We start from the raw sequence: 27,109 nt of genomic DNA, 5'->3' as shown, positions 1-27,109 counted from the left end.
CGGCTGTATTTTACTCACGTATGTTCGGTACTTGAGTACGCTTGTGTCTGCTGGGATCCTTATACGTGTCAGTTAGTCGATTTACTTGAAAAAATTCAGAATAGGGCGGTTCGATTCGTTCTTGCGAATTACGACAAAAACCTCAGTATTACCGAAGGCAAGCGCAGACTTCATTGGCAAGATCTAAACGACAGAAGGGCCTCAGACACAAATTATTTCACATTGTTTACTAGTCTAAAATAAGCATTCACAGGAACAAATATATTACATTAGCACCTTATATTTCACGGGGAAGAGACCATGCTTTGAAACTCCATGAATTTCCTTTTAAAGGTGGCACTTTGCGTTATGAATTCTTTTGTAAAATTATGGGGTTTTTCGTGCCAAAACCAATTTGTGATTATGAGGCACGCCGTGGTGGAGGACTTCGGAAATTTCGACCACCTGGGGTTCTTTAACGTGCACCTAAATCTATGTACACGGGTGTTTTCGCATTTCGCCCCCATCGAAATGCGGCCGCCGGGGCTGGGATTCGATCCCGCGACCTCGTGCTCAGCAGCCCAACACCATAGCCACTGAGCAACCACGGCGGGTGTTATGAATTTTTTTATAGGACCACGAGGGAGTGGAATGCTCTCCCGTCAAATATTGTTGGCATACAATGTAATGAAAAGTTTTACCACGCTTTGTGTGTTTACCGTTATCAGTGGCTTTCTTTAATTGATCAGTAAGAGGTGCAAGTACAAGGTCAGTAGAGTAACCGGATCGAAATCCCAATTGGTCAGGTGAAAGCATATTAAATTTGGTTATGTATTTGATCAATCGTTTTTCGATTATTTTCTCGATGACCTTGCTAAAAAAGGGTAAACACAGATTGGCCTGTAGTTAGATAGTGATGAGCGATCGCTTTTATTAAAAACTGTAATAACCCTACGACGTTTAGGCTCGCGTGGAAATGTGCCTGTTTTAAAGATGAGGTTAATAATTTCAGACAGTACAAATGATATTGGTTTAGAAATTATTAACATGACCAGGATGAATGTTGTCCAGTCCAGCACTAGTTATGTTTAACTTGTTGATTACTGATACCACCTAATCAGGAGTGGTTGGAAACATAAAATATGAATGTGGAAGGCGCTTTGATGCATATAAGTTGTGTTGAGTTTGAGTGGAGTTATTAGCAAAAACGAAATTGCTGAATAATTCGCAATGTTAAGAGGTTCGAAATAAGTATTACCATCGTGGGATATTTTAGTTATGCTATCCGCTCCTTGTTTCCAATTCAAAAAGGAGTTCACTATTTGGCCTTTTTTCTTTACGTCTGAACCACACCTAAATATTTTTTCTTCGTAATATTTGGTTTTAGCTTTTTTAAGCCGTGAAGAAAGTGTGTTGCAAAATTTATTGCACCGTGCATGTAGGTTTAAATTGAATGGTTGCTTTTTAGTTTTTTTGTACAGGCTTTCTCGTGTGCGCACGGCCTTCAGCAAACTATCGGTGACCCAGGAATTTTGAGGTGAAGCCACTTTCTTTCGGCATTTACTTATCTGAGAGTAGGTATGATAGTATGATATCAACTTTGTTATAAATCGCGAGGAGGCTACCTGCGGATCATTTGTGTCAAGAGCGAAAGACCAGTCAATGTGAGATACTGCTGCTAAGAACAATTTTTTATCAAAAACAAGTTTGGTGTGAGAATTTGAATAGGATCAGTGTGCAGATGTAGTGCGCAGAAAAAGGGGAAAATGGTCAGTAATGTCACTTTCAAGTAATCCTGCATCAGGTGGATTGAAAAGATTAGACAATGCATGATCGATTAGAGTGTTAGAACTCCCAAGAACTGAATGGGTAGGGATATTAATCAGACATTCGTAACCAAAACTCTGGAAGCAAGATGAATAATTGACAGAGCTCGGGGATGACTCCATTAAATTTACGTTCATATCACCCATAATTATGACATTTTTTGTATCAGCGGATCACTTTGCCATTATTTTTTCGAGAGAAATACAAAAGTCTGGAATTGAAGAGGAAGGTGAACGGTAAACGCAACCAAAGATGAAGTTTCTATCATCGGTGTTAAGAAAGTTAGGATCGAATTCTAACCATACTGATTCGCAGTTTTGAATATTTAACGTGAGGTCGAGTCTTCTTTTGTACGGGATTCCGGACGAGATATAGGCAGCCCCACTGCCATATTTGCTGGACTGTCTGTGTGTGTACTCTGATTGTACTCACGCGGAATCTTCAATGCTGGCCTTTCCTCGAGGTGCTTCGAAGTGGATGCGTCCGTTGACCCTGCGCTGCATTTGAAGCTACAGCCTGTGCCCGCGTATGATGGTCTACCTCCGAACTGCCCTGTCACCTCCCCGTGTGACAGCTTTGGCAAGTGCGATAGTGGTCCTATCGTCGCGCCATATGGTTCCAACTTACATGTTACGTCATCGGACGGCCCAATAGGAGCATGCTGTTTGTCAATGACGTCATCGACACAACGCTTAAAAGTCCCGGACCCGGCTTCCCTCGTCAGTGGGCAAGACTGCAGCAGCACCAACAGGATGCTTAATCGCGTCTTGTTTTTCGTGCAGGTACGTTACTTTAAACACGCTCATTGTTTGAGATCAGATGATCGTTGTTTGCTGCTGCTCTCTTGCCCACAGAGCTTTTTGTCTTGTTTTATGCATGCACTGTTCTGCGCAAATCGGCTTGTCCTTAGCGGTGATGTTGAATTAAATCCCGGTCCCACGAGAAAGACTAATCGTAACACCGGTAATTCAGACGAAACTTCGTGTTCATCTGCTGAACCTGATAATGACATGAACAATATTTCCGGAATGCTGACAGAACTATTGGCTGGGCAAAAAACGATTGCTCGTGACATCGCTGACATCAAGGTTTTTCAGCAAGCTGTTAACAAGCGTTTTGACGCTCTGGAATCCCGTGTGGCCGCTCTCGAAAAAACTAGCGCTGATCCTAGAGTCTCACTTGACCATTCCGGTTCTGACGTACGCTCTTTATCTCGGGCCGTTTCGGAACTAATTAAAAAGAATGATGACCTTGAAAATCGCTCGAGACGCAACAATATAATTTTGCATGGACTAGGTGAACACAATGCCGAAAACACAGATACCCTTTTGTCTAATGTACACAAAGTTTTCACAGAGAAACTTCAAATTGAATGCCCGCCCATCGAACGTTGTCACAGAATTGGCACCAAACGTGAAGGTAGATCGCGCCCAGTTATATTACGAGTACTAGACTTTCGGAACAAAGTAGAAATAATGAAAATTGTCTCAAAGCTGAAAGGAACAAAATTTTACATAACTGAAGATTACTCTGCTAATGTACGTGCCATTCGCAAAAAGCTATGGGCAGCAACCTCTTCTTTTCGTGACCATGGCTCTATGGTGAGGTTGCGTTATGACCATGTCTTTATAAATGGTGTCCGCTACAGGTGGAATGATGCAGCTAATGCCCTAGTTGACGATTCAGGTCTCGCTGTAAACACAGTAGTGAATAATTCCAGCCCTTCTGACAACACTCTCCCGGCCACGTCATCTTCACCTTGACAAATTCGCGACTCTTACAAGCTTACTTTCTTGAATTTTAATGCAAGAAGTCTGGTAAATAAGTTCCCGCTGTTTCTTTCCTTGGTAGCCTCCTATTCCCCTCATTTCATTGGTGTCACCGAAACATGGCTTCACGATCACATATATGACTCTGAAATCACTCCACCCGGCTATGTAGCTGTCCGATCAGACCGCAAAACTGGCAGGGGAGGCGGTGTCGCCCTGTTTTTTAAATCGGACTTAAAGTTTTCAGTTATCTGTCCTCCAGCAGATCTTGAGTCTGTTTGGTGTAAATTATACCTAGGCAAAAAAACAATCATAGTCTCTGTTTTCTACCATCCACCTGCCTCCTCACCTGATAACATTTTTCTTCTAGCTGATTACATCAACACGCACAGTTTTCATGCATCTAGCTTAATTCTAATGGGAGACTTTAACACACCAGATATTCATTGGCCCTCACTATCGCATCACAGTCGTTTAGGTAGCGAACTAATTAACTTTTCTTTATCTTTTGGGCTTACACAAGTAGTCAATGGCGCAACAAGACAAAACACACTTCTTGACCTAGTGTTCATTAGTTCAGACCTTGTTGATAAGCTGTCTGAGTGTGAAATTACTGACGGAATTTCAGATCACAGGGCAGTGTTTATATCGCTAAACTGCACAGTTTGTAAACCGCGGGCCGAAATTCAAACTTTTTTCGACTTTAATCGCTCTGACGACACGTCTATTCTTGATGTCTTATCAGAACGTTTTGAATCGTTTTGCACACTTAGTAAAGATTGTGACGTGAATACATTAGTTCGCCAATTTGAAAACATTATAAAGCTGTGTATTCGACGCTTTGTTCCGTTAAAAAGTAAGAAAAAAAATCGTGCCCTTCCTTGGATGACTAGAGAAATCTTGCAGTTATCACGCCGCGTTAGAAGACTGAGACGCTCAAAACGCAGTAATGACCCTGATGCAATTGCTAGATTCACCTCTGCCAAAGAGGAACTGAATTTGAAAATGAATACGGCCAAAGATTTTTTCTTTCATACCGAGCTGCCAGGATTACTAAGAAATAATCCTCGGAAGTTCTGGCGTTCTGTCATGCCTACTACTGAATCTTCATCTTCATTTACCATCAATGATGAAACTATAAATGATCCTGCACGCATCTCCAATGCATTCAATGAATATTTCCATTCGGTGTACGCAAACTATTCCCATGTCTGCCCTGCTTTCGATAATGATTCAGATCTTTCTATTTCCAACATTTCCGTTGATGTTAATGGCGTTCTTAATTTGATATTAAATTTAGACACAAAAAAGTCTAGTGGCCCCGACGGCATTCCTAATTCCTTTTTACTTCGCTATTCACAATGGACATCACGCTATCTTGAAATTATATTCAATAAGTCTCTAGATACAGGAATCGTTCCTTCATCATGGAAACTTGCAAGAGTAATACCCTTGTATAAAACCGGCAGGAAGACAGACATAATGAATTACAGACCAATTTCTTTAACTTCCCAATCGTGCAAAATACTGGAACATATTATTTACAAACACATAATAGATTTTCTGGAGTCCAACACCATTCTAACTAATGTCCAGCACGGCTTTAGACGTGGTTTCAGTACTATCACGCAGTTAACCGACTTCACCCATGACATCGCTTACCAGTTGGATCTAGGTAATCAGATTGATGCTATCTTCATTGATTTTTCTAAAGCATTCGATTCATTACTTCATTCTCACCTCTTGCAAAAATTAAATGCAATACTAAAAAATTCCCATCTGGTCAATTGGATCGCTAGTTTTCTTTCTAACCGGTCCCAATACGTCGACTTTAGTTATGCAAGGTCATCCATACTTGAAGTAGGCTCCGGGGTTCCTCAAGGATCCGTCCTTGGTCCTTTATTGTTTTTAATTTATGTCAATGACCTCCCAAAGCATGTTTCCTCTAATATTCGTCTTTATGCTGACGATTGCGTCTTATACGACGTGATTGATTCCCCGAATAGTTTTCAGCGATTAAATGATTCCTTTGTCTCTTTCAGTGCTTGGTGTGAAAAATGGAAAATGAACATTAATTTTAAAAAAACGGTTGTTTTGTCCTTCACGAAAAGAGCAGCACCTGTAATTGCGACATATTCCTTGAATGGATCACCTTTAACCAGAGTTCGACAATACAAATACCTTGGCGTAACATTTACTCACAATCTCTCATGGACTACACACATTGACCAAACATGTTCAAAGGCCCTAAAACAGCTTGGATACCTGCGTCGTACTATGCAAAAGGCTCCGAAGGCAACTAAACTTTTAATGTATAAAACTCTTGTTCGCCCCATTATCGATTATGCCGCTACAGTCTGGTCCCCACATAACCAAAACAACATAATCAAACTAGAAGCAGTTCAGAAAAAAGCCGTCCGTTTCATTTTACATCGGTATGACCGCTATTTTTCACCCTCGTCTGCCCTCCCTACGCTGAATCTAACATTACTTTCAGTACGTCGTGATGTGGAATCATTAAAATTCTTGCACAACATACTTAACAAGTCATACCACACTTCAAGCACAGCTTGCATATCTTTCACCAAGCCTTCTTGCACGCGTAATTTCCACGAGCTTAATCTTAACCCTCTCTATGCCCGTACAAATACCTTCAAGTACAGCTTCTTTCCCCGCACAATAGAAGTATGGAATTCCTTGCCTGGCTGCCTTCGTTCACTCCCGATAAACGAATTCGAAAGTGCTGTCTATGAAAACCAGTATATGTAACTACTTAAATCAGGTTTAGTTTATACTTTATGTGTGCGTATTGCTGTGTCTTTGCTTTTTATGAATCGATGAAAACAATTTGTAAGATTTTGTAAACGATTGTAACGATGTTGTAAGAGTCATTGTTGATTTCACTTTATTTTTGTTCAACACTGTTTTTACCCACTCCTGCAATAGCCCTCCTATGGGGCTGCAGTATGTACAAATAAATAAAATAAATAAAAAATTTATAAGGGAAACAGTACAAGTGTTTATCATCTTCGCTAAGCCAGGTCTCTGAGACTGCAATGATTGAAAACGTGAAAGAAAGTGTTGAAAGCAGATTCTGGAAGTATCGAGATGTTTACGGAGGCTGCGCGCATAGAAATGAATAAGAGAGTGACTGCTATTCTGAAGGAAGTAATTTAACTCGCTCGTTGTGTAATATGACGCCATTATGGAAGATAAGGGGTTAAGGGAGGCACAAGCTTTATGTCGATTAGTTAATGACCACTAGGTCTGAATCATCAGCAATGCGGTACACTCTGGTTTTCTCGGCTTTTCTAACCTTGATTTAGCAGTTGCTGATCCAGAGAAATTGCAATTTGTGTTGGTTTTTCAAAGCCAGCGCCTTTGAAAAGAGCGCTATATTTCGTGGCGTCAAGTGCTCATTGTCGTAGACCGCACTGCCAACAAAATATTTCACCCTGATGTCACTTAGGTGAAGCTTAGCCTTATGTGCCTTGCTGACAAATTCATCCTTCTTTGTGCGGGAACAGAATCTAGCCACGATGTTTTTCTTGTCTTGCACTTTTGTAGGGACCAGATGAGCGACATTGATGTCAGCAGCCGTTATCGGGAACCCAATTTTAGTGCCAATGGTTTGCATGACTGCGATGCAGTCCTCCCCTTGGGTGTAGGGGACGACCCTGACCTCAACATTGTTCATTCTAGAGTATTGTTCCATCTTAGCCACCCTTTCAGACAGTGCTTTGTTCTCTGAGATGAGCTTTTTGTTGTCAGCTGTAAGCTTGAGTTTTTCATCCCGCATTTTTTCAACGATGTTATTTAAGACACCGATACTCTCTTCCAGGCTTTTAACCTGCTTTTTTAGTTCAACAGCATCAAGCCCAGTGGACTGCAACTTTAACAGAAATTTACCGAGAATGTCGGCAGCGAATTCGCTCCATTCAGTTTCCAGTTTTGTCTCAATTGCTTCAATCCACTTGGCAAGCTCTGAATTTGTCGGCATTTTGGGTTCGCAACAAAGCAATGACCAAACAGCTTCACACACAAGAGCACAAAGGGGAAAGAAAGGTAACTGTGGCAGCAGCGACAGCGAACAGGTCACACACAAAAAGTAGGCAAGATTTAACGCAACTAACCTGCACATTCAGAGAAAAATACGTGAAGCAGTGCTTGCTGCGCCGTCGCTGCCACCACTTTGGTGATGGTCCTGCTTCTTATGAGTGGTGCTCAACGAAGCCGACGACACCTGCTGGGGTTGCAGGAAGCTGTCGTCCACGGATCCGAGTGCTTGATTTCCACATGCGGTGCGAAGGTTGATGGGAAGCTGGTCAAGATGACTGCACATTCAGAGAAAAATACGTGAGGCAGTGCTTGCTGCGCCGTCGCTGCCACCAGTCACTCTTTTCAAAATGTCACTCTTCTTTTCAAAGTAATAAATGACAAAATATCAGTATCGCTCATTCCTATATCATCTCTAACAAACACTAACTCAACTCGTTTTGCGCTGCATAATAACTTCATTCTGCCCAAAGGGCGCACTAATCATGGGAAACAGACCGTTCCCTTTGCAGCCATATCATCATGGAATACATTACCATTTATCATAAAACTCCTGAAACCCCATCTATTTTATGATGAACTGAAAAATTTTCTGTTATGTGATATGTAAGTGACACTATGCATTGTATAATCCAATTTTGGTTTTAGACCTGCCATTGTTATGTATTCCAACATGTAATGATTTTTTTGCTTTAATTATTTTCTCTTTCTTCCTCTTTTACTTTAGTTTTATCTAGTTTCGAAATATTGCTTACTGCAGTTATATTGTCTATCAATTACTTCATCTACTTAGATTTGTATCTCATTATTTATCATTACTGGAATTCTACCAATTGAGCTGTCGTTGCTTGCTAAATGAACTTTCTTGTTAACCATGAACAGTAGGTCCCCATTCAGTTTTAACTATGCGACCTCCTTCTGTACACTTCTATCTGTATATTATTTTTATGCAGTAATAAAATTGATTGATTGATTGATTGAAATGAGTGTCAATTGATGTAGATATGTATGTACCCCCTGCTGTAATGCCTTCCAAGGCAATGCAGGTACTCGATAAATAACTAAACATAAAATAAATACAATAACACCCACTTCTTGGCACAAGCATCAGTTCTCACTTATTGCAAATAAACTCCCATATCCATTTAATGCGCCATGTATATAATGTGATACTACCTAATGAGACTTGGATAGTAAAAATCTCGCACTAAAGCTGCGGTCTTCAGCACATGGGTCACAGAGGAAGAATGTGTTTATAATAGTTGCTAATACGACTTCAGACGGAAGTGAGTGTTGGTCTGCAATAGTATGTGAAAGCAAGAACTTTTAAACACCGCCTTGTTGCAAAGGTATGTCCCAAAAGTTGTAGGCAGTTGCAGCAAGCAAAACGGGGAAAGTGTTTTCACCGTGTTATTTCCTGCATACGGGTCAGAGGAGGGCATCAAAAAAGCAGGTCTCACTGCCTCATTTTCTCTGCTTCTTCCACAATGATGGCAAGTAAATAAAGGAATAAAAATCATTAAAGGTCATTGATCTTGCTTTTCTTGACAGGCGGCGACGTTAAAGACCTGGGCGCTATCGATGGCCTAGACCAGTGGGAGGCTCTCTCGCTAGGCAACCCATCGCCGCGCCAAGAGCTGCTCATCAACCACGACCCGACCAACAGGTGCGGCACCGCACTGAGGGTGGGCAAGTACAAGCTGGTCGTCGGCACGCTCTACAATGGCACCTTGGACGGACACGTAAACGCTCGCAGCGACCAGGACACACCCACCAACACGGACCTGGACGAGGTCATGGAGAACTCGGCAGTGGGCAGGACGCTCAGAAAGTTCTACCGCGTGAGTCAACTGCCGATACAGCAAGGCTGGAGAAAAGAAGCAGTCATCGACTGTGGAAAAGATTCCACCACCAACTTCAAGTCATTCCGAGAGTCCTACCTTTTTGACATCGCCAACGACCCGTGCGAATTGAGGGACATCTCACAAGAAGAGCCTAAAGTGAGTTTCAAAGGCACACTCAAAACGGCACGGAAGCGCTTTCTGAACATGTTAAGGAACTGTTGCCGATCTATAGACACCGCATGCTACCGTGAGCGTGCGATCCAAATATTATTCTGGTGCATGCAGCGTGGAACCTTCAATGTAGCGTAATGCCTCTGCAACGTAAGCGATGACGCGATGAGCAGGCGTGACGGTCCATTGTGCCAGCGTATGGGCGACCATTTCTGACCATGAATAACGCACGCGGACAAGGTCTCACACGCATGCCCATATTTTCAGATCATTAAACAAGGGTGGAAGCAGTGGCTTTGTCTCGTGTCACCTTTGAAATATCCTTAGTGCCAAGAAACAAAAAAAGGACAAAAGCAATTGCTAATACTGCGCCTTGCTATCCACTTCGGCCATTACTTAAGATATCTGGCAAAATTAGTGAGAACCATTTTTACAATTTTACGCTATGTTATGCGCTACAAAGGGAAACAAACTACTCCATATTTACTTACTCTGGGTAACTTTAACCTAAGCCCACATATCTACAACACGAGATATTTAGAATATTCCGAAATGCATCTGATCAGAACTAATTACGGTGCACATAGGTTATGCTGTATCATCCCCAGAATATTATGAAATTTTCATGAACACGACTTAAATATAAAGCGTTTAACACTTACACCACCTAAATGGCATCATATGCAGCATACACTTTATACTACATTCCACTTCTTTCATTGAAAAGCGTTTCATTATGTCGTTTCAATCTATGTTTTGTTATTTCTAAACTATGAACTTGGTCATGCGAACTCAGTGCATCAGATATTTATTGTAACTTTTGTTTTCGTTCCTGTTTTATTTATTAGTTAGTTATCTAACAATATATGATTGTCACGATGCTTGGGGCAAAAGGTGGTATTATAGTTACCTGACAAGGCCTATTCATTCCACAAAATATTCTCCTACACGACTGAAATTAACATACAAGTCATACATGCACAACTGCAGAAAATAACAAGTAGGTTTTCCCACTACAGTGGGCATTCACAAATAACAGTAGCAGAATATATAACCACAATTCAATTACAACATAATATACAACCAGTATACAATTACAATCAATATACAGCGGTGTGAGCAACCAGTAAATCAACACTATTGTTAGGAAGCCAACTCATTCCGAGAGAGACATTCCGCTTGTAGCCGACGACGAAGAAGACGGTGTTATGATCGACCTGTCAGGTGTGAAAACATTCAAACGGGCTTCCTCACATTAAAAAATGTGCACTCTTCTCTGAATCGACACCATCTCGTTCTCCACTAGCTGACACAAAAGGATAGAAGCAAGAATCAAATGTCAAGACAACGTGCTGCTTTTGCCCGAGCTGACACAAAAGGATTTAAGGAAGACGCAAACGTCCAGACGACATGCCGCTTTTGCCCAAGCAGACACAAAAGGATAGAATCAATAGCCAGAGGTCAAGACGACGCCATCCCTTTTCTCCGAGCTGACACCAAGGATGGGCAAAAGGGAAAGACAGGCGTCGGAGGAAGACTGCGACGACGACAAGACCGCCAGTGGTTATTTAAGGCCGTGCTGTTCCACGTGTTCATAAGACCGCTCGAGACTCAGATGAGAGTCACATCCATGTACCCATGAAGTGAATACAATCATTTCTACTCTTATTCGTCCTCACTACGCCCAGCTTTGTCGTTGTTTCCTGATTCCTGTGGTGAAGGCCCACCTCATCCGGTCAAGATCACATCAACCGGTCTTTCTGGTGTGCACTGTCCACTATCTTGGTTGCTGCTGTGCACCTCGTTGTAAATACACTGTAAATAGTCATGCCTCGTGTCGTTTCACGTACTATCTTTGTGATCGAGGTCGTGGTTGTTCCCTGTGCCCATCGCGGAGCTGCGCAACAGCCGCCTCATCACGGTTCTGACCATGCCACTAGGTGCCGGAACATCGCGTTCACCGCCTTCCTCGCCCGTGGTTCCCACCTACCTACTTAGTTCTTCCTCCTGCTCGGGATCCTCGCGTGTTTTCCTGCCAGCATTGCACTGACATCGACAAATGGTTCAACCTTTATAGATGAATCAGCGCCAGCTACAGGTGGGACCCGACCCTTATGCTCCGCAACGTGCTGTTTTACCTCGATGGCATATCTTATTTTGTTATAGCGCAAGCTTGACAAGGACAACAGAAGGCACATCTGACACACACAGCGCTGTGTGTGTCAGATGTGCCTTCTGTTGTCCTTGTCAAGCTTGCGCTATAACAAAATAACATATGCCGTACCAACAAGCCCCTATTGCTATCCTTACCTCGATGGCCCACCACGGGTGTGGTTCGACACGCACGATGCCGACAAGCTGGGACTCTGAATTTCAAAGAGAAGATAAACAACATTTTCGGTGACACCACTGGTCGGCAGCTTGCTGCACCTTATAAACTGGCGACTCGTGCACAGACGTCTACCGAGTCATATGTCGCTTATATTCAGGATGTTATCTCTCTTTGCCGCCGGTTTGACGAGCACATGTCTGAGTCCGAAAAGGTTTCTCATGCGCTGAAATGTATTGCCGACAGTGCTTTTAATCTAGTCGGTTATACCAACGTTGATACTATCGACACCATCGTCAAAGAGTGCGGGTGGTTTGAACAAGCCAAGGGCCGCCGCATTTCCCATTGATCCACACGGCTGCCCAACACGGCAGCAACTTCATCGTGTGATGCCATTCGGTCATTCCCCACCTATGACGACGTCACGCGCATTTTTCGTCGCGAGACTGAAGCTGCCTCTCCTGCACCTTTTCAACCTCCCGTATTTACAACGCCCGTCAGTGACCCATCTCCGCCATTGGTGTCCTTCATCCCAGGCTGTAGTCAGGGAGGAGTTTACAAATCTCGGCCTTCCATCAGCATGCCCACCGACTCGTCCTGATCCTCGGCCTTACTCCACAGACACCGCTCGACTACCGTACACCTCTTCTCCTTTACCCTTCCACAATCCTACAGAACGGAGAACACCCAACGATCAACACATCTGCTTCTTCTGCCATCAGGCTGGGCACATTGCTCCTTATTTCCGTCGCCGTTGGACCTACACTCCTCGCGGGACCTTCCCCACCTCCATGTGCCCCTCTCCTTCGAGCCGCTCAGCCGCTGCTTCCCCTACTTACTATTCGTCGTCTTCCCACGGGCCACTTACCTCTAACGCCACTCCTTCACTTCTCCCCCTCCCTCAACGTCGCTTCAATGCCGCCAATCTCGCTCACTGCAGCCTCGTCGCTTTTCTTCACCGACCTTCTCTGGAAGCACGCAGCCGGAAAACTAGAACGTGCAGCTTATGGAGGTGAAGCTGCAATGCCCTCGTCCCCTGCAAATCCTCCACTGACGGTCCCCACTCACCATAGCCTCCTAGAAGTAAAAGTCGACAATGTTCCTGTAACCGCCCCCATCGATACTGGCGCACACGTATATATTGACACGTGTACTTATCTTTATCGGGCGACCACGTTTCGCCGCCTAACAAATGTTATCGTACAGCAAGGGACGCGCCTGCATGCATCCGAAGTTTCTGGAAAGTTATCGATGCTTCTGTCCGCTGTCTGTTGTCGCCGAACCTTGTGTTATGTGATTTCATCGCCCGACGCGAATGATGTAGAACTTTGTGGGAGGCACGTGGGTCCCAACGATTAGTCTCGAACGTTCGACGACTGCTGTATAAAAGCCGACGCGCTTGACTCGCTGAACAGATTTTCGACGATCGCCAAGTGTGTTCGCCGCTACCGTTGTACATTCAGTGTAGCCTGTCTTTGAGGGCACAAGTTCGCCCAATGAAACGCTCGTTTCGTTAATCAAAGTTTTGCTGCCTTCTTAACCGTCTCTACCACGTGACAATATTATGAACGGCCCTTCACGCTGCCTGCAGAAGATTATGACACTGTCTACGACACAGAAAATCCGTGTTGCCGATTGTGGTGCTGTTGAAGTGATGGGGATGTGCACTGCCCGTGTCAGCATTGCCGGTCGTCACACTGTTGTTCTCTTTGCCGTCATTGCTCGCTGCCCACATAACCTTATAGTTGGCCCTGACTTTCTTTCGGCACACTGGGGCTTAATTGATTGTTATTTTGATACACTCTGCCTCGATATTCCTCTGCTATCAGATGCCTGTGACACGGCTGTCAGCCGCTTAAGCCCCACCGCTTTTCTTCGCCTGCCGCCTCGAGCCGTCACATACGTCTGTTTGTTATCGACTCCTCCCGTTCCTGACGGCGGCTATATCATCACCCCTATTGCTGACTTACGACTGACGCGCAATGTTACTGTACCACATGCCATCGGCACAATAGCAGATAACTGTGCCCGCTCCTAAATTTTGGTCTGACCCCTCAAGTGTTGCCCGACAAGATATCGCTTGCTCAACTCACTGCTATAACAGACAATGACAGGAAGGTTGTCACCATAACTGCTCCTGATGAGCTTGAGGTTTCCCAGTCACCAGGTTCTGACGACACCATTTTTCTAAAAATGATTGGATCAGACCTTTCGCCTGACCATCACGATCTCTGTTGGCTTTCCTCACTGAAGGACCCTACCGGACGACTCGGTCGTTGGGTGTTGCGCCTTCCGGAGTATTCTTATTCAGTCGCCTACAAGTCTGGCCGCCTCCATCTGGACGCGGACTGCTTGTCCCTCTACCTTGTTGACCCACCAGATGTATCGTACATCGAGCTTAGCCCCTGCATCTTGTCTATGTCTAAGTTTCTCCAAATTGGTGACAAGCAACGTCATGATGCTTCCTTGCGATGTTGAATCTACGCCCACCATCTACTATCTTGAATCTACGCCTAACGACGCGTCACTGCATGTTCGTCCTCTTGAATGGCACACTTTGCCGTCATAACGTCCACCCAGATGGCCCTGAGGTGCTTCTGGTTGTACCTAAACATCTGGGTTCCATGGTCCTACGTGAGCTTCACGACGAACCAACTGCTGGTCACCTTTGGCTTATCGCGCACGTGCGATGTGCCCGGCATCGCTTCTTTTGGCGCGGTCTCGCCCGCTCTATCTGACGTTACGTGGCCTCTTGCGATAAATGCCGTTGGAAACGACCTGCCGGACTCCCAGGTAGACTGCTTCATCCACTCTTCATCCCGACCGAACCTTTCTTCCGTGTTGGTTTAGACATTCTCGGTGCTTTTCCGGAATCAAAATCCGGCAACAAGTGGGTAGCCCCTGCTATAGATTATGCGACCAGGTATGCAATCACTCGAGCACTCACCACCAGTACTGCTACTGACGTTGCCAATTTTTTTGCTATACGGTGTTATTCTACAACACGGCGCCCCACGTCAATTCACAGATCGAGGACGCGGATTTTTGTCCCGTGTGATCAACGATCATTTGCGTCCCTCGTCAACGCAGCACAAGTTGACCACTTCCTACCATCTCCAAACAAATGGCTTCACTGAGCGCCTAAATCGCACCCTTACGGACATGCTCTCAAGGTACGTTTCATCTGACCACCGTGACTGAGACCTCGCGCCACCTTACGTCGCCTTCGCCTACAATTCGCCGCACCGCGACACCGCTGCTTATTAACCCTTTCATATGCTCTTTGGCCGCGAATCAAGGTTACCACTGGACACCCTACTTCCGGATACTACAGCGCCGCCTAGCGAATATGCATGTGATGCACAGCAGATCGCCCACACTAAGCCATAATGACTAACTGTCAACCTTGCAAGCGACCCAGAAGCGCCTTTATGAGAGCCGGCATCACGACGTTCGTTTCTCACCCGGTGCCTTAGTTCTACTGTAGTGTCCATTCTGTCGTGTTGGCTTGTCAAAGAAGTTGTTACCTCGGTACACTGGCCCTTACCGGATCGTCCGCCAGGTCACGGACGTCACCTACGAGATTGTCCCCGTCTCGCCGACTGCGCCACCTATGATCGCTCCCAGTGACATAGTTCATGTCAGCGGACTGAAAGCATACGGTCCTCCTTCTAACATCACTGTTTAAAGTGCACCCAGATGGCACTCCTACCACAGGGGATAATGTAACGAAGCCAACTCATTTCGAGAGAGACATTCTGCTTAGAGCAGACGACGAAGAAGACGGGTATGTCTGGTGTGCAGGCTGTCCACCATCTTGGTTGCTGCTGTGCACCTCATTGTAAGTACACTGTAAATAGTCGCACCTCGTGTCGTTTCACGTAACAATATGATTTCTAATTCAATGCCAAACAGAGTCAAGGAAATATACCATCGATTGCTTGCTGAATGGTGCTAATTTATTTATCTTATTTGCAATACTGCCAGTCTCAGTGAGACAAAGCAGGGGGGCACAGTTTTACAGGAAGAAACAAACAGGTCATGTTGCATGGTACAGTAAAAGGAAGAAAGAAAAAAGGAAAAAGCTTCCTTAACAGCTGCAGAAATCACAAATGATACAGTACTTTTGGTTGCTATAACAATATGGCTTTAACAATATAACAATGTAGTTGGTATAACAGCATCACAATATTGTATTACTCGAATTTATATAAAAAATTGTGAATGAATAACCCCTGCAAGATTAGAGAACTTATATAGCTAATAGATAACCGCGAAGAAGCGGCCATTTTGGTGGTTGAAATGCAGAAATTCCACGCACAGAAATAAGTAATGCAGTTTAAGATATGTGGGTGTGTTAAGTGGCGTCTTCTCTGTTTGATGTCTCTAGTAGGTTGATGAACGATGAAAGTGATGGAGAGGAAACTATGTCTGAGTGGAGGAGATTCCATTCTCAGATCGCACGTGGGAAAAGTGAAAACTTCAACGTGTCTTTGCGAATGCTGTACTGGTTTAGTGTAACTGGGTGTTTTTCGCGCGATAGACGTGGTGTAGACAAAGTGATGTACTTAGTTCGGTCTATCTTATAACTGTCGTACATTAGTTGGTAGATGAATTTTAAGCGGGCTTGTCTGGCCCTAACAGATAGTGTTTTGAGACCTGCATCAGCTAAGAGGTTTGTAGGGGAGTCATAGGGCCTGTATTTGTTAAAAATGAACCTCACAGATTTTCTTTGCGCCTTTTCTAGTTTTGATATGTTAGTTGATGTGTGCAGAAACCAGATGATGTTAGCGTATTCTAAGACAGGGTGAACAAAAGTTGTATACGCTAGTACTCTGGTGTGTGTCGGTTCAAGGCGTAAACATCGTCTATCGAAAAAAAAGCTTGCGTAATGCGACTGCGGTAATATAACCTATATGTAAGTTCCATGAAAAGTCAGAAGAGAATGTCAAACCTAGGTATTTGTGGTTATTTAGTTTATTCGGGCAAGTGCCATCGAGAGCGTAAGAAAATTCCGAATGCTTCTTTTTTGTTGTAAAGGACATGCAGACAGATTTAGTGGTGTTAATTGACATTTGCCGTTCTTTACACCAATTGGACACCATATCAAGTGCTCTGTTTAATAATAAGTGGTCTGCGTAACTGACAATTTCTTTATAAATAATACAATCATCCGCGAAGAGCTTAATGTCACATTCAATGTTAGCAGCAATGTCGTTAATAAAGATCAAAAATAGCAATGGGCCCAATACTGACCCTTGGGGAACACCGGAGGTGACAGCTACAGACCTGGAAGGGGTGGTATTTATAATAACATACTGTGTTCGATGTGATAAGAAGTTTTTATCAATGCAGTAATCTGACCATCTCCGATTGCAGACTCTAGTTTTGCAACTAATTTTACATAGCTTACACAACCAAATGTTTTACTGAAGTCGAGGAGGATCATGTCTGTCTGGCTTCGGCTGTTTAGGTTGAGCGCAAGGTCATGCACCACTTCGGTTAGTTGTGTGACGGTTGAGAGGCCACTTTTAAAGCCGTGTTGTTGATGTATTAATATATTTTCTTGCTCGAGAAATATAGTGATGTGTTTGAAGATAATATGTTCCAGTATTTTACAAGATGTGCTGATAAGTGAGATTAGCCTGTAGTTAGAAGGTTCGTTGCTGTCGCCGGATTTACTTATAGGAATCAGCTTCGCTTTTTTCCTGTCATCTGGTAGTTGTGCGGACGCGAGTGATTTGCGGTATAAAATGGCAAGGTATTTGCTACACCATTCTGCATACGTTTTTAAAAATTCATTCCGGATATTATCTTGCGCGTAGCTTTCTTGATGTCGAAATTAAGTAATAGATGATGAACTCCGCATCGGTAATGCTTAAGGAATCGATGGTTTTAGGTGGGCAGGTTAGGGAAGGAAGTAAGCCGTTATCAGAAGTGAAAATCGAAAAGGAAAAGTTATTGAATGTGTTCGCTCGAGCCGTTTTCTCTTCTAGAGACCGTTTAGGTGACACACCTAAACACGGGCGAAAGTATTTCCAAAACCTGTGTGGATTGTGTCCTTTGAAGTCAGCGAGAGCAGAGGTAAATATGTCTTTCAAAGATTGATTCGGCTCTTTTCTTTTAATGGTATGTCCAAGTCTTCTTACTTTATGCTTCGCTTGAAGGACCTCACGCGATATCCATGGATTTTTCTTTTGTGGTTGGCAACGTTTCATCGGTATGAAGTTTGTTGTGCAGTGTAGCACGATTGACTTAAATTGATGCCACAAGGTGTTGACGTAACAACACGTTTCTGAAGCTGCTTGGAGAAAAGCATCAAACTCATGTGCCAGGTGAATGAGAATACGGTCGTGAGGTGCTCAACTAAAATCAAGTACAGCACGCTCCAGGTTTAGCTTCTTTGTGTTGCCTTCAAGCGAGAGCTTACATTTAGGTATGTCGTGGTCCGACATACCACCGACTATTGCCATCTCAATTGCGTGAAGTGGGAAATGGTTACTTATGAGTATGAGATCAAGTATGCTCAAGTATCAGTAGTAGAGTGTGATAAGTATGATCAAGTATGATCAAGTATCAAGTAGAGCTTTGTGAGCGAGTTGGCTGGTCGACTGCCTGGTTGAGGTTAAAATTTAGCATTAGATCCGTAAGTGCTGCGGATGTGGCTGAAGTGTAGTGCATGGTACTCCAGTTCCGGTCTGGTAAATTGAAGTCCCGCATGAGGATCACTCTACTGGTACGAACGTGGAATTGCGTATACTCCTGCAAGGAAAGCACGCCTTCAGATCCACTAGTAGGGCTTCGATAGACGCAACCAGTAAGTATACCGGTGTCATTGTACAATATTGTTACGGTGGAAAAAAGAGAATAAGGTCGTCGACGGTGAAGAGGACGAAGTGGCAAGACCCTCTCGGGATTCTCGGCAGCTGTATATATACGCTTTGTAAATACAACGTGTAAATAGTTTTATACTCGTGATATCTTGGTGGACGTGCGGGGTACGCGTCTTCGCGACAAAGCTCCGCAGCGGACCTCTCACCCAGCCTGGGACGATGCTTCCAGTGGAAGGCACCGCATCTGCATCTGCAATGCCGACTACACATACCCAGTACGTTGCTCTACCTCAGCCGCAAGACCCCGCAAGTTCACCGGCCTCGATGGCATTGACGTAGAAGAATGGTTGAAGATGTATGAGCGCGTCAGCAAGGTGAGCAGCTGGGATCCGACCATAATGCTCGCCAATGTCGTGTTCTACCTCGACAGAACACCGCGAACGTAGTTTTACACACACGAGGAAGAGCTGACCAGCTGGGGCTTGTTTAAAGAAAAGCTGTCCAGCGTTTTTGGTAATCCGACCGGTCGACAACTAGCCGCCAAGCAACAACTCGCCACGCGTGCCCAAACTGCTACCGAGTCGTATGTCTGCTACATTCAGGACGTCCAAGCCCTCTGTCATAAAATCGACACGTCTATGCCAGACGCAGTGAAGGTTGAACACATTATCAAAGGCATCGCGGATGACGCATTCAACCGCCTGGTCTTTAGAAACTTATCGACTGTCGACGCCATCATGAAGGAATGCCGCCGTTTCCAGCAGGCGAAGAGTCGCTCTATATACAATCAGTTTACACGGCTTCCAAATACTGCAGCGACCCCTGCCTGTACCGACCCCACCGACCAATCTAGCTCGCCACCTCAAAGCGAAAACGTGACCCGAATTGCACGCCGCGAACTCGAAGCAGCGTTTCCTGCCTCGCCTCAACAGACGTCTTGGAATGCACTGCTGAGACGATATCGCTGATCCAGTCCGTGGTTTGCCAGTAAATCGCTAATATGGGTCTTCCTAGTGCCTGCTGCTTGAGTCGCCCTGACACCCGCCCTGTTCCTATGACTCGGTCCTATTGCAGTCCACTTCACAGTGTCCGTTATGCCTACACTACCCGGGATCCATCGGAATGGCGTACACCTGACGACAAGCCGATCTGTTTCTGCTGCGGCCGAATCGGTCACGTTTCCCATCACTGCCGGAGCCGTTGGCCGTCCCCTCCTCGAAACACCTTCCGGAATTCAAGTTCGCCCCGAAGTTCCTCACCCCGTCGCTTCTACGACGCTTCCGACGCCACTACCTCGACTCACCGCTATGCTCGCTCGCCCTCACCTCAACGTCGCCAGCCACGTCCGCCCCAGCTTCACCGCTCGCCCTCGCCGACTTACCCAGGACCGTCCCAGCGGGAAAACTAGGCAATGCGGCACCTCAAGGTGGTGCTTCAATGCCGTATTCACCGCAAAATCCTCCTTTGACGCTGTTTACAAGACATAACCTTCTTGACGTTCAAGTTGATGGCACACTCGTCACAGCACTCATAGATACAGGAGCATACATACCGATGATGACCAGTCGCCTACGCCGCTATTGAAAGAAAATTGTTACGCCTGCCTTTACTCGGTTCGTGCGAATCGCCGAAGGTAGCACGGTGACCGTGGTCGGAATGTGTACTGCACGTGTGAGCATTTCCGGCCGCCATATTGTCGTCCTTTACATTGTGCTTGACCAATGCGCCCATGACCTCATACTAGGCCTAGACTTCCTCTCTGCCCATTCAGCGCTCATCGACTGTTCCTGCGACACCCCACGAAATTCGCCTAAGACCGACTGATTTTGTTCACGTTCCACCACAAGTGTTGACATACATCGATATCTCGCCTTCTACGCCAATGCCCAATGGTGACTACATCTCCGCTCCCATAACTGCCATCGTTCTCACCCACAACACTACTGTCCCGCATAGAATCCTGAGGGTCACAGAAAATCGCACGTATCTCCCTGTGGTGAATTTCGGGCTCGCTAAGCAAATTTTGCCTAAAAATATCACCCTAACTGCAATCACTGTTTTAGAAGTTAGTTGCGTTGAAACTTTTGCCGCCGACGCTTCGTGTGAGCTTTTCCGGTCTGACAAATGTACTGGCAACGACATTAGGAAAATGATTGCCCGAATCTCCCTCCTACGGAGACTGAACAGCTCTGCAGTCTATTGCTTTCCTACAAGGATATATTCGACTTGAACAACCGACCCTTAGGCCAGACGTAACTTGTTAAACATCGTATCCATAAAGGCGATAATCCACCCATCCATGCTAGCAAAAGTCATTGTTGAGCTATCGTCAAGTCCCTGGGCGTCCCCTGTCGTGCTGGTCATAAAGAAGGATGGCTCAGAGATTCTGCGTCAATTACTGCCACCTCAACCGCATCACGAAGCCGGACGTCTGCCCACTACCTCATACTGATGACGCCCTTAATTGCCTGTACGGGACACAGTATTTTTCGTCTATCGAACTGCGGGCCGGATATCGGCAAATCGCTGTCGATGATCTGGATCGTGAAAAGACCACCTTTATAACGCCTGATGGTGTTTAACACTTCAAAGTTATGCATTCTGGGGTATGCAACGCTCCGGCTACCTTTGAGCGTGTGATGGACTCATTACTCCAAGGATTCAAGTGGTCGACTTGTCCGTGCTATCTAGATGACGTTATTGTGTTCTCGCCCTCATTCAGCACACACATTGAGCGCCTTTCAGCTGTAGTTGCCGTTTTTGGCAAGGCCGGTCTACAGCTCAACTCCAAGTAACTTCGGCCACCGTGAGATTACTGTTCTTGGACATGTCGTCAATGCGACTGGCATCCGACCGGACCCAGAGAAAACTCTCGCTGTGAAAGAGTTCCCTGTTCCACGGTCCTCAACAGATGTCCGAAGTTTCGTGGGCCTTTGCTCTTACTTCCGCCGCTTTGTTAAAGTTTTTGCCACCATAGCACGCCCTCTCACTGATCTGAAGAAAAGTGTGCCGTTTTCATGGGCGTGCCCGTCCGAAGCACCGGGATGGTGCTTTTTCTACCGGGGGTCGTGTTCCGGTGGAAAAAGAGGATAAGCTCGTCGACGGTGAAGAGGACGAAGTGGCAAGAGCCTCACGGGATTCTCGGCAGCTGTATATATACGCTTTGTAAATACAACGTGCAAATAGTTTTATACTCGTGACAATATTTTACAAAACACAGCCTCCACATTGGAGACTTCAGGGAGTGGAACGAATGGAATATATTTCTTAAGAAGCAGGGCCACGCCACCACCGCGAGACAGCCTATCTTTACGAATAACAGAGTAACCTGGTGGAGATATCTTGTAATTGAAGATACCTGGGCATAGTTAGGTTTCAGCGATGGCCACTATATCCGAGTTGTGTTCTAGTAACAGTCCTTCCAGGAGTTCTACTTTGTTTGCTATGCTTCTCGCATTTATATTTAGCACTGTTAGGGTCTCAAGTTTGTTTGTTAGGGTGTTACATTTGTTTGGCTTGAAGTTGATGGACGATTTCTTTCTATGTTTTTTTGTAGTGACACCATTTCATTATTTTTTTCGGGATCCCAAACAAATACGCGATCATTAACGTAGAGCTTATCATATGATAAAGATACTTTTTCGTGTTTTTTCCGATTGGGTTTTGCACTATCCCAGAGTTTCTTTTTAGTCTCCCGCATTTTGCGGCTGATATCCTCTCCGACAGACAAGTTGGAGCCTTTGAGCTTGTAGCCTTTTCGCAATATTTGAATCTTATGTCTAGTGTCGAGAAGCCTTAATATGATTGGTCTCGTTTTGTTTCTTGAATATCTACCTAAACGGTGGATGCGCTCAATACCGATGGGTTCCCGACCAAGAGTGTTCTTAATTATGTTGTCGTTCACAGCCGCTTCTAGGCTTTCACTGCTTTCTCCCTCTGTTTCAGGGAGGCCATATACAAATAGCTTTGCTCGTCTGCTCCAATTTTCTGTCTTCGGCTCTCTCTTCGAGCCTTTGCAGGCCCACCGTATTCATATCTGTTATCTCACATTCAAAGAATGACACCTTTGCCTCGATTGCGGTTAACACATCTAACTTTTGATCCATCTGAACGTCATGAAGGAGAACGTGTAATTAAAGACTAATTGCGGGTGGGTATTTAATAAATTTTGACTTTGCCAATTTAATCACTGCAATCCGTGATTAGTTCTTGTTTTTGGCTTGGTAAATATCAAACACCTGAAATCGTATTTCGTGGAAGCGTTAGTGTATGTGGATATAAATAATTGATAATCAACTGTGTATTGAGTAAAAACTTCAGAAAGACGATGATTGTGCATAGCAGGAATACCAAGAATACGGTCCACGATGAAATAGGAGGGAACATGTTCGCGATAGGGCAAGTTGTGAATAAAACGGACAGGTCTCTTGCGTGAGGTAGATATTATTTAATTTGTTTTGAGACGTAGCTCCCCAAATGCGGATACAGTAATGAAAACTGGAAGGAATTAAATAAAAATATAGCTGGCGTTTGAGGTGCCTGAGTAATAAGGTACGATGTATGTTTAACACACCTATCGTTTTCGAAACAGTGTGTATCACGAACTCTGCATGCTGCGTACATCCCAGGTTTTCGTGAAATTGAACTCTTAACATTTTTTATTGTTCTTCGCTCTAGCACCTCAGATCGGAACGTAATTAAGTTATTGGATATAAGCGGTTTATTAATGACGTGGAATATTATAAACGTCATCTTGCTTACATTTAGTTGTAGTTGATCGACATATAACCATTCTGATAAATGCTGTAGCCAGGTATATGCCAAAGGTGTGAGAGTAGCCAAGCTAGCAGAAGAAAAGAAAATGCTTGTGTCATCTGCATAAAGAACTATTTCGGTAGTGTGAGGAACAGAAACAGTATCATCAATGTAGAGAAGGAACAGTGTAGGACCTAGAATTGATCCTTGTAATTAATAGATTGCGGTCGGTTTGACAGGCAGCTGCGAACCAAACAGAGAGGTGTACCACGTATTCCATACCACGGAAGCTTAGCAACAAGAATGTTGTGTTTAACAGAATCAAATGCCTTCTTAAATCTAAATAATGCCTAATGTATATAAATGGTTTTCCATATTATATATAAGTTTTTCCATAAGATAAAGTAACGTACTTTCAGTTGATTTGCTTTTCTGGAAACCGTACTGATGTCGCGATAGCATGTTGCACTTGTGCACATTTCAGTGCAATTATACCTTGCAGATTCTACTATGGGAGTTAACTGTAGGTTATTTGCCAAGTGATGTGTTATTTTATAGGTATTTTACCTCATGTTGATGCCTGTTTAAGATCAAATGGCTGAGAGCTTCGTCATGTTGCCTAAACACAGCCTTTTCTCTTACTCCTCAGAATTTGTATTTAGGGTACTTCGTTTTCAGCTGAAGCCTAATACAGTGTACTGCGCTTAAACAGAACTCGAGGGAACCGAAAAATGCGCTCCCTTTATCCAAAGTTTCATATTAGGCGAAGGGTACAATATCACCAACAGTCATTTTATTCGAAAAGCTTTTCAGTGTTTAATGCATAAAGTTGGGCTAGTTGGTGTTGATGTATTTGCTGTGACATAGTTACTAGTGCTAACAAGACTAACGGAACAAAAGTTGGGACAGGACAGAATGCTAGAATTCAACAGAGTGTATTGATATATAATTCTGTTGTAACCACTGAGGCATTACAGCGCTTATATTGTAGCTTCTTTTATGCAAAGGAGTGCTCATGCGCGAAAGGATGCCCAATAATTCTGCGCAGTTCTCGTGTTAAAAATAGCACTGTAGACTTTCAGCTTCATATCTTGCCGTCTGGTACGAAACAGCAATGCGCACTAGAACAGGAGACAGAAGACGTTGAGGCGACGGCGATTAGCTGTATACGAAAGTTCGGTGCAGGGGTGTCAGCGGCCGTATGATCCTGGCGAGTGGCAGTAGGGACACGGGAATACGCACTAGCGTATGCCGCAGACGGAATTGGCCCCCTGTCCGGGCAATGATGAGTCATGTGGTCAGTGATGCAGCAGTGGAAGCAGACGGGCTTATACTCATAGGTGAGCAATTCAGCCGGGTTGTGGCGGGAAAGGATTGTCGGGGAGGGCAGCGAGGACACTGCTGCAAACTGGCTCCGGGGGGTCGACGGGGACGCGGAGTTGACACTAGCGTTTTCAATTTCTTCTCAGGAAACGGCCTGGATCATCCAATCGTGGCTCGTGATGGATCGGTAGGCTCGCGGAGAAGGATGGCGAATAGCCCGCCTCGAGCTCGTGGCACGCAAGTTACGATGTTACATGTGGTTCGTTGACGGGGATGGTCCTCACTAGTTTACATAGCAGCAGTATTGGGCAGGCGCACGATGTGCAGCCTGATCAGCGTGCTGCTCTTAGCTTGTTCGAAGCGCTGGCATTCCTCGATGACCGCTTCAGTAGCAGAGACGTTGCCGAAAACCGCCAAGTTGAAGGCGTCGCCTGCGATACCCTTTAATATGTGTGTCTGAGTGTGTGTACAGGGAGTTGCTTCTGTGATTGTTCTTTTTTCTAGGGTTAGTTTTATTCATCCCTTGCTGTTCGTGCTGTGGGAGAGCCTTATGTTTTATATGCTCTGTTTCGACTCCAGCAGGATTGAGAGTATTATTGAAATGAAGTTGTTCTTACAGATTCTGCAGCACATGATGGAGAGGTTACGACACTACGAGTCAATATCTGTGCCGCCGAAGGATGACCAGCTCGATTACAGAGGCTTTCCAGAACGCAACAATTGCACCTTTTCTCCCTGGGTCGGCAAGAGGAGCAGCCCGCTGACCCGGTGCAGTCACGAATCCATCGTCGCGCTCGCCAGGGCGATGTCAGAGCGGCCCTAAGTTGCTCCAAATGACGTGAAGCAACGTCTTGTAAACTTAGCGACAAACTTTCTAAATAAAGTGAGTTTTCATTCATGTTAAAGGAACGTTGATATGACATTTAAAACTTTCTTCTTAGTTGGATGAGAGTTAAAACCCACTCAACCGTACAGAAAATAGTGGCAAGCGTCAATACCCCAGAAGCGATTTACCATGATACTTATGAACCAATTTTGACTTTACTGCAGTCTGAAAAAACGGGTGCAGCATTCTTGATTTATTTACTTTATATATCAGTAACACGACCTAATCCTACGTAGCAAGTTTTGCTCTGTTTCATGACGTCACAAAATATCAATGGCACCAGATCTGACACCCTAAGACCGATTCTATTCTATCGAAATAATATGCATTCCAGTATTCATAATTCCTAAAGAAGCATGATTCTTTTATGCACGAGACGCAGCTAGTAGAGTGCCTACAATTTAAAGAATCTGCATCTGTACTGCTTTAATGACAACTTTGCCTTTTTGAATCTTCAAGACCATATTCTGAGACGGTTCCTTTGCCATATAGCGTTTCAAGCATTGTCGTATAGGGCGCGAACATTGTTCAGAGAGCAAATTGTTTAACCTCGCGTGATTGGTCCGAATCGCGCTTTTGTCAGCAAAACGCTGTCTGAACCGCTATTAAATCACACTCCTGGGTAACTGCTTCCCGGTTAATCGACGGAGCTAAGTCACTGGCTATTTTGCGAGCGAACGTTCTTCTAAAATGGTATTGATGTGATTAGCAATCTTAGGATACTTCACGCACTTTCAGAGGGCTTGCCATCTGTTGCCACGTGTCTGCTGAAGGCGAAAGGAAAGAACTTTCACTGCGAAAAGACAACGACAGTGTCATTCTACATGCGAGCTATCCACCATGTGGCCAGATGGTGCAGAACAAGACCACCTATCGCGTTGGTCAGGCTGTACGATCAGCTCGTGGCTGCTCGTCTTGTTCGGCTTTACTTTGTGCGAGATTGGTCAAGCATTGTGTAGTTTCTCGATAATTTTGGTTCCTGCTTTTCTTTCTTTCCCATTTAAGCTTGAATCAGTTTTATTTGCAGCGACACATCTGAGGCCACGTTGATGTCCTGGAATACTCGTGGGCACGGTCCGCCTGGACGGCCTCTCTGAAACTTGATGAATTACCTTTGGAAACTTTTCTCTCCAGCGTCGTGAGCAGCATTCCTGTCATGCTGGTGTCCTCGGTAAAGGTGCTATCAGACTCGAGTAGCCCCAAAGCAATTAAGGAGCAGCTTCAAGCTGTGGCTCTTCACTACCGGAGTATCACTGATGTCCGGCAGCTCGGTCGTGGCGGCATGGTTTGCAGGTCGCCAGGACATGCTTGCACAGCAAATGTACTGTAGTGCTCAT

At 44.8% G+C, this 27,109-nt stretch overlaps 2 protein-coding genes across 2 annotated transcripts in view; both read left to right on the top strand.

The window, feature by feature from the left end:
* LOC126517910 (arylsulfatase B-like) overlaps window positions 1-25,791 on the top strand; it is a 307,571-nt gene extending 281,780 nt beyond the window's left edge. Inside the window, exons 9-10 of the mRNA XM_050167739.3 lie at window positions 9,183-9,631; window positions 25,506-25,791. Coding sequence (XP_050023696.2) covers window positions 9,183-9,631; window positions 25,506-25,709 — 653 coding nt within the window. The 3' untranslated portion in view covers window positions 25,710-25,791. The remainder of the gene's footprint in view (window positions 1-9,182; window positions 9,632-25,505) is intronic.
* LOC129381515 (uncharacterized) lies at window positions 2,246-6,549 on the top strand. The gene has a single exon (XM_055064440.2). The coding sequence runs from the start codon at window positions 2,478-2,480 to the stop codon at window positions 3,567-3,569; it is 1,092 nt and encodes a 363-aa protein (XP_054920415.1). The 5' UTR covers window positions 2,246-2,477; the 3' UTR covers window positions 3,570-6,549.
* Window positions 25,792-27,109: the final 1,318 nt, after the last annotated feature.

This window comes from Dermacentor andersoni, chromosome 11, assembly GCF_023375885.2.
Source record: "Dermacentor andersoni chromosome 11, qqDerAnde1_hic_scaffold, whole genome shotgun sequence".
NCBI lineage: Eukaryota > Metazoa > Arthropoda > Arachnida > Ixodida > Ixodidae > Dermacentor > Dermacentor andersoni.
Note: the sequence above shows the minus strand (reverse complement) of the source record. Positions and strands in the feature narration are given on the sequence as shown.

Coding starts and splice junctions, on each gene's coding strand:
- LOC129381515 (XM_055064440.2), top strand. CDS start 2,478: ATGACGTCATCGACACAACGCTTAAAAGTCCCGGACCCGGCTTCCCTC.